The sequence below is a fragment of the Macaca fascicularis genome, chromosome 8 (assembly GCF_037993035.2).
Source record: "Macaca fascicularis isolate 582-1 chromosome 8, T2T-MFA8v1.1".
NCBI classification, from domain to species: domain Eukaryota; kingdom Metazoa; phylum Chordata; class Mammalia; order Primates; family Cercopithecidae; genus Macaca; species Macaca fascicularis.
Window position 1 is genome coordinate 72,511,503 of NC_088382.1, and position 12,085 is coordinate 72,523,587.

The 12,085-nt window shown below is 37.3% G+C and overlaps 1 protein-coding gene and 1 long non-coding RNA gene across 4 annotated transcripts in view; one reads left to right on the forward strand and one right to left on the reverse strand.

The window, feature by feature from the left end:
- Positions 1-12,085, forward strand: part of NKAIN3 (sodium/potassium transporting ATPase interacting 3) — a 731,862-nt gene that overhangs the window by 313,466 nt on the left and 406,311 nt on the right. For all 3 annotated transcript variants that reach the window (XR_006700386.2, XM_015454769.4, XM_015454770.4), the window contains exon 2: positions 1,865-2,002. Coding sequence is in view for 2 of the 3 variants with exons in the window: in XM_015454769.4 (XP_015310255.1) it covers positions 1,865-2,002 (138 nt within the window). In the remaining variant the exon portion in view is untranslated. The remainder of the gene's footprint in view (positions 1-1,864; positions 2,003-12,085) is intronic.
- The window catches only part of LOC141407418 (uncharacterized), a 162,284-nt gene that overhangs the window by 52,386 nt on the left and 97,813 nt on the right, over positions 1-12,085 (reverse strand). The window lies entirely within an intron of this gene.

The following is a 12,085-nucleotide window of genomic DNA, read 5'->3' on the forward strand; positions in this document are numbered from 1 at the left end:
AGGGACTAATTAGAGTCACAAGCAGAGACAAGCAGGAAGTAAAAAACACTGTGCTGCTGCTTCTTTCCTTACTCTGATATTTTGCATTGTAACCATTTCTGAACATTTATGGATTCAGGAGATGAATCCTGAATGCATCCTGAATCATATCACGCCATGATCAGGAAATACCCGTGAAATGAATGTGGATCTGGTGTGGTTTTCTTTAGGCGTTCGCTCTCTTCTCTTTTCCTCCACAGCTTGCTGAAGGCAAATCTTGACCAGGGTAAATTCAGCTTACTGGATAGAGGACATTTCTTTATGTCCAAGAAAATTAAAGCTATTCAAGCATACACCTGTCACATAACTAGAAAAATACCTAGGGTGCCAATTTCTTTTCAAAGCTACAGTTTCCAGTGCCATCAGTATGGCTAATCACTGGATCATTTTATTAGAATTACTATTTTATCAATACAAAACTAGAAAAATGCCTGAAATGTGTAATGATTCGTGACCAAATACAGGAGGTGATATTGTAAAATTTTTCAATGTAGAATACAAGAAATACTGTTAGAACACGATAATGGCATTTTTGGTATTCACTGGACCATATGAAATGCATCTGTTTCATCATAAATGGTTGTGTATATATTGACACATTTTATAATTGTTTTAAAATGTCAAGATGTATGTAATACAATTATAATAAACTGTGGCATGTCTAAAATTGTAATGACCTCATAATTTCTGTTTGGTATTCTAAAAGGATGCTATCTAATCCAAGATGAATTTTCTTGTCAGTATATGATCTCAATAAAATGCAATTCAAAGGGTTTAACTCTAGTTTTAGATCAGAGTCTTGAGCCCAGAGTAAGTAAATGAGGAAGCTTCGTTTTGAACAGGTAGTTAGTCATTATCAGCATTGGCAATCTAAGGAAAGGAAAAGAAAGAGAACAGATTTGGCTAATGTATATTTCACACAGGAAAGCGGGGATAGGCAGGAGTTTTCGTTTTTTGTTTGTTTTCCAAAATTACACTAGTTCTAGTGTCGCAAGCCCGGAGTTCTTTTTGATCCAATGATGTTATACTAAGCCAATTGTTTTACTAAAAATAATGGTATGAAATAAGCCAATCACAGAAAGACAAACTTCACATGCTCTCACTCATTTGTGGGAGCAAAAATTTGAAACAATTGAGCTCATGGAGATAGAGAGTAGAATGATGGTTACCAGAGGCTGGGAAGGGGAGAAGAAGATAAAATGAGGATGGTTAATAAATGCAAAAATAGAGGTAGATAGAATGAATAATATCCAGTATTTGATAGTACAATGGGGTGATTATAGTCAACAATAATTTATCACACATTTTTAAACAATTGTGGAATTGGAATGTTCCTAACAAAAAGAAAAGAGGAATGTTTGAGGTGATGGATACTGTAATTATCCTGCTGTGTATTACATATGTATGTCTATATTAAGACATCACATGTACCCCATAAATATATATATATCATGTACCCCTAATAATTAAATGTAACTTTTAATATAAAAATAAAAATGATGAACTTAAAACATTAAAAAATCTGTCTGGAATTTCTACTGTAGAAAATGATTTAAGAAGTGTATCTCTAACTTTCCAGATAGATTTAAAATCTATTTATACTTGAAGTTATAATGCTCAAAACTATCTTAGTATAGTTTCTGAGAGAAGGTGCAGAAAACAGCACATGAAATAAGAATGAAAATTCTAATAATAATGGTGACAAAAAGTGCGATTGAAGTTGAATATGCAGATTCCTCCAGCCATGAGATAAAGATTAAAATAACGTGATGATGCTTCGATTAGACACTAATGAACTTTATTTTTGTTCTTGTTGTTGTTGTAGATCTCAGCATTAGAGAGGCAGATCTTTGACTTCCTTGGTTTCCAGTGGGCTCCTATTCTTGGAAATTTTCTGCACATAATAGTTGTCATATTGGGTTTGTTTGGAACCATTCAGTACAGACCTCGATACATAATGGTGGTAAGTCTTATTTTTATCATTTCTCCTCATATAAACAATGCAACATTTCTATAAGAATAGAAATAAAATATTTCTAAGAGGCCCCTTCTGATATAATTTGGCATTGCTTTTCTAGTCCTCAAATATTAAATTTTGTTCAGAAGTGATTATCTGTGGAAAATACAATGTAATGAATGTTGTACAGTAAGATCAAAGCCACATGCTCAAAAGTGTATGATGACATGGTGTCCCTCACAACGTAACTGAATTCAATTTTTACATAGAAATTCAAAATAGGCTTTGGATACAGTAGGAGGTCTGCTTATTGTCTTGGTTATAGAATAGTTAGATGCAATGTACATTAACTATTAGGGTATTAATTTATCAATTGACTGAAATGTCAATTTCACTGACATTTGTCACTAACTCCAAAAAGCAAATCTGTCTAGCATAATTGTTTAATCACTGAAAACAATAATATATTTTAATTTTAATTGATTTAGGACATTACAAGTGCATGTATGGATGGATATTTCGTACACATCCCTAATGTATTGAATACTGGTTGATACTGAATATTTCTCCATTTGTCAAGATAAATTTGAAACAGATATCCAAAACATGGTCAGCACACACTCCATTATAGGACAGTTTAATGAGCTGTAGGCCGTGACCCACAGTCTAATGAAAGCTATTCACAGTAATTACTTGTCTTTTCTATAACATAAAAAGACGGCATTAATGTAGGCTACACATGTGAGAAGGTTGGGAGAAATAATAAGCATATATAATTGTTTTAAATTGGAGTAACAAACTATAAAATGTACATTAAGCCTGTGTAAAGATACAGTGTTCAGTAGAGTTACCGGGTATTTTCCTGGGATACACTGACATTGCCTCACTAGAAGAAAATCATAGACTTAAAAACATGCCATCTTTCCATTTTGACATAATCTAATTCTACCTGTGGAAAATAATAAAGTTATTATTTTTCTCTGTTAAATGCATCCATCCTCTATTTTGATTTTTAAACTTGTCTTTTTTATTTCTTTCACCATTTCACAGAGGTGTAGGTAACTGTATAGACTGCATTCAAATGGCCTTGGGAGCATTTGATGGCTCTCAATTTGCTGCAGGGGCTAAGCAATTTCTGCTTTACTTTCCTTCTCTTAGAGATAGCCTCAGCCAGGTATGGTGACTCACACCTGTAGTCCCAGCACTTTGGGAAGCTGAGGCAGGAGGATTGCTTGAGCTCAAGAGTTCAAGAGCAGCTGGGGTTTTTTTAATAGAAATCTTGTGTTTACAACAACTACAAAAAGTAGCCAGACATTGGGGCGCCTGTGGTCCCAGCTACTCAGGGGGCTGAGGCAGGAGGATCGCTTGAACCCAGGAGATCAAGACTGCAGCGAGACATGATCATGCCACTCCGCTCCAGTCTGGGCGACAAAGAGAAACCCTGTCTCAAAAAAATAAAATAAAATAAATAAGTAAATAAAGATAGCCTCTGCTAAGTAACTACATGATCTCCTAGAAGGGGGTTTCATGGAGTTGGACTTGCGGCCTAAGATGCTTTCATATCATGCATAATCAAGCTATTATTGAATTCTAAATGTGTTCTAATTTGTTACTATGAATATAGAGCAATTTTACTCATTACAGATTTTTGTTTTATGATGTTGGTGTTCTGCTGAGAAACAAAATACCTTGTGGCTTTGAAACCATAGTTGACTTCCAGAGAATGAAGCTGTAGGTAAACACCAGTGACATCTAGTCCTGTTGATTTTACCCTCTAAATGTTAACCCTATGCACTATTCACATAACTGCTGCCTTGGTTGAGGCTTATGTCTTCTCTCTTCTACGGGTGGACTTTGCCTCTTATTTTTCACCTTTCTTCCTTCCAATTTGCTCTTTGTGCTTTTCTTAAATTACTGGCCTAAAACCGCCACTGGGTCCTTAACTGGGTAAGATCTAAGAATATTCTTGCCTGATGTACTTGACCAAACTCATGTTTAACTATTCTTCCTTTTTTCCTCCTTTGTCCCCCCACCTCCCTCCCTCCCTCCTTCTCTCCCTGCCTTCCTTCTTTCCTTCCTTCTTCCCTCCCTCCCTTTTCTCCCACCCATCCTCCCTCCCTTCCTTCTATCCTTCCTCCCTTCCTCCCTTCTTTCCTTCCTTCCCTCTTTCCTTTTTTCCTTCCTCCCTCCCACCCATCCTCACTCACTCCTTTCCTCCCTTCTTTCCTCCCTCCCTCCTTCTCTCCCTCCTTCCTTCCTTCCTTCCTTCCTTCCTTCCTTCCTTCCTTCCTTCCTTCCTTCCTTCTTCCCTTCCTCTCCCCATCCTCTTCCTTTACTCACTTCTTTGTTTTCTGACTTTCTTTCTCCATTTTTTCATTCACTTATTAATTCAAAAGATATTTATTGAGCTTCTACCCTATGTTTGGCACTGTGTTAAGTGTGGGCTATACTGGTGAGCAAAAACAGACTGACATATTCTCTGTCCTCCTGGGTGCTTACTTTATCGTGCAGTGAAGAGAGGTGTGCCTTTATCAAACAATTGTCCACATAAATGTTAAATTGCAACACATATGAAGGAGCACACTATGCCATGAGATGTCTAATGGGGTATTTGCCTGCAGCAGGGCAGTGGAGTTAGGTACCCTGCAGGGAGCTGAGAACTGAGGTCTGCAGTGCAAGTATGAGAGTGAGTCCACAAGGGAAGAATGGAGTGAAGGGGGGGGTCTGGGTCGGAGGCACCACAGGGCCCATAGAAGGGGGACTATCACAGCAGTTCTGATTTATTCATTAAGCATCTATTGAGGACCTATACTGTGCTAAGTTTGGAAAAATAGGAAAGAATCCAAATGTCAGAGGCCCTGCTCTGCAGGCACTAACCATGTAAAGAGTGAGGAGTTGCAGGTTCTGGGACTCTCTAGAAGTGAGTAAATGGCAGTGGAGAGGAATGAGACCAGCAGTGGGGCAAGGCCTGGGGGAGGGCCTGAGCCAGGTGTGGAGACCCAGGAGGGCTGAGAGTCTGCACACCTCAGTGTCATGGGCCTCCTGCTGCACCTGCCTCACCAGCCCCGTGCTCTGGTAGCCTTGCCTGGTGTTTGTGTCCTGGTCTAGCAATATTTCCTCAGTCTCTCATGGATACCTTCTTCCATACACGTTCATGTTGAATCGCTCTCTGCTCCTTCACCTCTAGTGTGTCTTGAGTATATTTTATAATTTGTTCATGTTTATGTCTTCTAGGCAAAATGTTCTTTGAGAGCATAGAACGTAATTAGTGCTCAGTACATATTTATTGATTACTTTTCCTTTTGCCCTACTAGTTCATAGAGTGCACCCATAATGAAACTGCTGTCACTTCTCTGTTGGTACTTTTTCCTTTGCTTCCCTCTCTCCCTCCTCCCTCCTGTGTGTAGAGGAAGGCAGTTTTAGGTCTTTCAGAACCTTCAAAGAAAAGCATCGACAAGACCAACGATCCACGTTTTTGCTCATCTCGATGGTCTTTTTTTATGGGTTATGCCAACCAAGTCTCTCTCATTTTATTTGCTATCTTATTCAGGATCCTCTCTCAGGAAGGGGAGAGAAAGAAAGCAATAAATTGGTGTGAAAGCCCTCCACTCCCACGCATGTCATTAGGTTTCATTCTCACAAATATCCTACAGGGCATGTATTAACTTCTCTGATTTCCCAGAGGAGAAAAGAGGTCAGAAAATTTGAGTGACTAGCCCAAGGATCATAGGAGGTAGTGGAAGGCAGAATTGGATGTGTGCTGGCCTGTGATTGTTAGGTTCAAGAAGCTCTTGTAGCATGATCTGTGCTTTGCTTTCACCGGCAGATTCCAGATGATAATGTTACCATTGTCAGTATAAGTTGTGATATAGGAAATAGTCTTGGCCTACCTCCCAGTCAGATATCATTACCTTTATGAAAGATTACCTCTTATTCTAATATGGGTATAAATTATCTATTTGATAAAAGTACCTAAAGAATCATTAATCTGTGAGTATGGGAAATCTATTCACAAAAAAAAAAAAAAAAAAAAAAAAAAAAAGGCCTTTTATAAAAAGAGCATGTTGTTTTTTGGGAAGGTTTTTTTTTTTTTTTTTTTTTTTTTTTTTTGAGAAGGAGTCTCACTCTGTCACCCAGGCTGGAGTGCAGTGGCGCGATCTCCGCTCACTGCAAGCTCCGCCTCCCGGGTTCACACCATTCTCCCGCCTCAGCCTCCGAGTAGCTGGGACTACAGGCGCCCACCACCACGCCCGGCTAGTTTTTTGTATTTTTAGTAGAGATAGGGTTTCACCATGTTAGCCAGGATGGTCTCGATCTCCTGACCTCGTGATCCACCCGCCTCGGCCTCCCAAAGTGCTGGGATTACAGGCTTGAGCCACCGCGCCTGGCTGTATTTTTTTTTTTTTTTAATTCATTCTTGAGTTGTTGTCACAAATGCTTTGGTTTGAAGCCACAACAAGTGGCCTGGAATTAATTCTGATATCAAAAAAACTGAAAACGAAGGTAACATATGTACCATTGGAGGCAGCAGCTTTTCAATGGCAGCGAGAAGAGTCCTGGAGCAGAAATCCATACTCACTTTCACAGTGAGGGGAAAGAGCTTTTTCATTGCAAGAGATTTTCCCTCAAAATTGCTTCTTCTATTTTTAGTATTGGCTTTCTTTATTGGCCAAACCACCACACAGATAGGTCAACTAAGTTAACCCATTTCAAAATAAGAAACACTTTGGAGCACCAGGTATGTGCTAAGTGCTCACGCAGAGATTAATAAAATATGTATGCTCACTGCGACAATTAAATAGAGCTCTAGTTTTACAAAAACACAGATAATTTACTGCCATTTTGGACAAGAGACAGGGTTCATCACAGTTGAGTTTAAGTAATTGATCACCTTTATGAAACTGCTTTGGGTAAAGGACCATGAGTCTCAAGCTCTCCAATGACTAGTTTTTCCAAACTCTTAGAGTCTAAATCAAAGCTTATGAAAATTGTTTCTTTATCTACTTCCCCAGCACCTCCTGCATTACCCATTTGCCTGCCTCATGCCAGCCATGCTGAATGATTTGTATTTTCCAAAGACCACATGCTGCTCTTGCCTCTTCAGTTTGCCCATACTGCTCCTTCTGCCTGGAATGCCTTAATCTCTCTATCCTCTTGGAAAACTCGTAATAATCCTCAATTAAATAGTCACCTTTTACAGGCCTTGCCTGACCACTGAATGCGAGGGAAAGTGCCTCTTCCCTTCTCCTGCTGTAAATCTTGGTAAACTTTCTACTCCAGCACCTGCCCGGCTGTCATCATTGCTTCTCTCCCTGTCTTGCCCCATTCAACAATGACTCCTGGAAGGCAGAACTGTGCCCATCTATTGCTGCATTCTAGGCCTATTCCTTTGTTCTAGGCCTATTCCTCTATGTACAGACCATTAGATATGCTTAATACTTGATTGAGCAAACAATAAATGAATCAAAGGTTATTGGATGAAAGGATTTTACAAGATGGAAGGGACAGGGATTTTTTCTTTTTTAATCTCAGAGCATGTCAACAATGCACTGCTTTGCTTGTCTCAGCCTGAACTTGGCTGAGGGAATTATATGATAAAATAATATGTGCACCTACCAATAGCTGACTTACTCCTCAAGATTTATTTTTTTCTAAGAAATGTAATGTTGCGAGCTCCTGCCACTACAACTGAGGAGGCCTCCCGGCAAAGTCTATTAGACAAACCTCCCCAAATCGCAGAATCAAAGAGCAGTAATTCCCTTCCAGATAGCATCACACTATTAAGGTACAATTTACTACTTCTGTATTTATTTTTAGAATACAAAAACAACTTTGCCACATAGTATTCCTTTGCTCGTGAAAGTTTATTTTGGCTAAGGTGCAAGGTGGAATATGTACATTAGGGCAACCATTCCCAACCTTTTTGACACCAGGGACTCATTTCATGGAAGACAAGTTTTCCAGAGGTTGGGCGGGATGGTTTTGGGATGAAAATGTTCCATCTCAGATCTCAGATATTAGTTAGATTCTCATAAGTAGCTGCAGCTTAGATCCCTCATGTGGGTAGTTCACAATAGGGCTTGTGTTCATATGAGAATCTAATGCCACACTGATCTGACAGGAGGCAGAGCTCAGGCAGTACTGGTCTGTGGCCTGGAGATTGGGTACCTCTGGTTTAGAGGAATACCATGTTCAGTCTTGGGTTTTGAATGGACCTTATGTGCTTCTTTGGCTATAGACAGTATCAAGCAGTGAAATCATATTTACCCATCACAAGACATTGTTGTAAAATCAATTATTTCCTATCTGTTTACTCCTCAGTCAAATATATTTTATTTTACTTGTAAATTTCAAGATAAGATTTTTGTCCTAGAATTACTTAAATCTTTGTTATTTCATGGGTGATAATTTAATCAAGCAGGTTTTAACTCACTTGCAGATGAATTAGCAAATTTGTTTAACATTTTTTGAAATGATTAACCTTGAAATTAAAATTAGCTCAAAATTGCCTTTAAAAATTTTTAAAGGGTCAAGTAAATTTGAAAAGTCCACAATTTAGTTATCTGGACTTTTATGCAAATGCTTATGTGCAAAGGACACCTCATTTTAATCTGAATTGTTATATAGCAAAATTCTTCTGCTATGTCAGCATAAATCCCATTCCAGAGTCACTGTTGAGTGTTAGGTTTTGATTCGATTGTTAACGTCAAATCTAAATTCCTCTTCACCAATTATTGGCTGTGAGGCCTTGGGACATTTATTTGCTTTCTTTTTGTCATAGTTACCTCATTTGAAAAACCTGACCCACAAATCATTTTAAATGATTATATAATGTATGTGACTTGCTTACTATAGCCTAACACAGGGTAGATGTTTGACAAATGTTTGAGATGTTCCTATGTCTTTTTTCCCCCTTTACTAAAAAATGTTACAATGACTGAGCAAGAAACTTACTCTACATTTTTATTATAAGTCTGGCACATTGTATGTAATATAGCAAATTGATTTGTATAGGAAAAAATGAATGAATGACCTCTCTTGTAATTAGAAAATAAGCAAACTCAGAAAGTAAAAATAATTCATATTATAAACTAATTGCTTGATGGGGAAGAAATACGCTGGAAGATGTCCAAAGTTTATTTCCATTAAAAAGTGCTGAAATATCCTTGCAAAACTAGGATACATTTAGGAAGCCACATAGAATGCATAAACATTCCTTTTTCATTATTATAGGTCTTGTCTATGTGGATTTGGATTTAAAATATATACACTAAACATAAGCAAAGTAGAAGAGAGATGGAGAGATTATGCAGAGAGATTTTTTCTTATGTTGAAAAGCTTTCTTTACTACAAGTATATTTAGTATACCTAAATACATGATGTAAGCCTGCTTTATAATAACCCAATTGTATTTGTTTTAAAATAGAGAGTCTTATTTTTTAAGTTATTACTTCAGTTGAATTATAAATAAAATAACCCACTTCGAAAAGAAGATAGGGAAGATAGGCAGTCTCTTTGGCCATTGGTTATTCCAATACATCTTGCCTAACTAAAATTCTATGGCCATATTTATATCTCAAGCTATCTCTTTTCTTTTATACCCATGATCAGATTTGTGTCTCAAGTGCACAGTAAGGTATAATTTATACCTTATAACAATTCAAAAATTGAAAATATATATCTTCTTTGTTCTCAGCAAAGAAACACAAATTTATTAGAAGAAACTTGTAATGTAAATGTATTAGAAGATATTACACAATATTGTTAAAACAAACAACACAAAAATTCCATATTATGCATGTCATACTAATTGTAAAATACTAAAAATACTGTCATTCTAAAATAAATTGCCAATTATAGAACATATATGAATAAAAATTTGAGATAAAATGGTAATTTGGTGAATTGTTCATTTGACAAATTGCTTAATTTGGTGACTGATTATCTTGCCATGAATCTATCATCCTTTTACTAAAATCTTTTAAAACAAAACCTACCCTGTATGCCTAAGCATCTCGGATAATCAGGTGTCAAATCCTAACTCTGACACTAAATAGGTGATTAAATGATTATCCCTCTACCTCAGTTTTAGTGTGATGGTTGAATGACATGATCTATGTAAAGCACTTACCATAGTAGCAGGAACACAGAAAGCACCAGGATAATAAACCTTTTATTGTCCAAAACATAGGAACTGACAGTTGAGGATTACATAGCCTGGTAATTTTGCCTCTGCAAGTTCAGAAGTAGCATCAAGATTACAACTTGTGAGAGATACTGAATACACTCCAATCACCACGTTTATGCTATGATCTTTAAATAGATGTGTTTTATTATGCATTTGTCATAACTATGAATTGATTCACTAAAAAATACCAGTGCGTTTAGGAGTTAGTCCTAATCATTAAGTCATATCATATGATTTTGTAATTAATTTAGTTTACTGCCTTACTTTAATATTGCTTTATTTTATGTTCTTTTCCTAACCTTTTTCAATGGCTTTTTTTCTCATGACTTAGAGGTTAGCATTGCTCTCCCATTTTGATATACTTATAATTAGATTTATTTAGAATGAAAGATATCAGACACTAGATGCCATCTTGCTAGCAAGAGCTTCAAAACTTATTGAAAGTTCAAACTTTACCAAGTCCACTTGTACTAGAAGACCTTATGAATAGAATGTATTACAGCATCAGCAATATCTGCGTGTACCAAAAATCTCACTATATTTTTACTTATCTTAACTTTTTTTTTTTCATTTGCCTAATTCTCACTTCAACTTACCACTCAACCAGCTGCAGGAGCTTGACTTTCTGAGAGTGTGCAGCCATTAACCTAAAACTAGGCAGCCAAGACCTACAAGTCATCAAGCTGTTTTCCAGCTAAGTGGAGTCAGCTGAAATTAAGTGCTTTCTTTCTTTTCTTTTTTTTTATTATTATTATACTTTAAGTTCTAGGGTACATGTGCACAACTTGCAGGTTTGTTACATATGTATACATGTGCCATGTTGGTGTGCTGCACCCATTAACTCATCATTTACATTGGATATATCTCCTACCGCTATCCCTCCCCTCTCCCGCCTCCCCACAATAGGACCCAGTGTGTGATGTTCCCCTTCCTGTGTCCCAGTGATCTCATTGTTTAATTCCCACCTATGAGGGAGAACATGCGGTATTTGGTTTTCTGTTCCTGTGATAGTTTTCTGAGAATGATGGTTTCCAGCTACATCCATGTCCCAACAAAGGACACGAACTCATCCTTCTTTATGGCTGCAATGTATTCCATGATGTATATATGCCACATTTTCTTAATCCAGTCTGTCACTGATGGACATTTGGGTTGATTCCGAGTCTTTGCTATTGTGAATAGTGCCGCAATAAACATAGGTGTGCATGTGTCTTTAGAGCAGCATGACTTATAATCCTTTGGGTATATCCCCAGTAATGGGATGGCTGGGTCAAATGGTATTTCTAATTCTAGATCCTTGAGGAATCGCCACACTGTCTTCCACAATGGTTGAACTAGTTTACAGTCCCACCAACAGTGTAAAAGTGTTCCTATTTCTCCACATCCTCTCCAGCACCTGTTGTTTCCTGATTTTTTAATGATTGCCATTCTAACTGGTGTGAGATGGTATCTCATTGTGGTTTTGATTTTCATTTCTCTGATGGCCAGTGATGATGAGCATTTTTTCATGTGTCTGTTGGCTGTATGAATGTCTTCTTTTGAGAAGTGTCTGTTCATATCCTTTGTCCACTTTTTGATAGGGTTGTTTGTTTTTTTCTTGTAAATTTGATTGAGTTCTTTATAGGTTCTGGATATTAGCCCTTTGTCAGATGAGTAGATTGCAAAAATTTTCTTCCATTCTGTAGGTTGCCTGTTCACTCTGATGGTAGTTTCTTTTGCTGTGCAGAAGCTCTTTAGTTTAATTAGATCCCATTTGTCAATTTTGGCTTTTGTTGCTGTTGCTTTTGGTGTTTTAGACATGAAGTCCTTGCCCATGCCTATATCCTGAATGGTATTACCTAGGTTTTCTTCTAGGGTTTTTATGGTTTTAGGTCTAACATTTAAGTCTCTAATCCATCTTG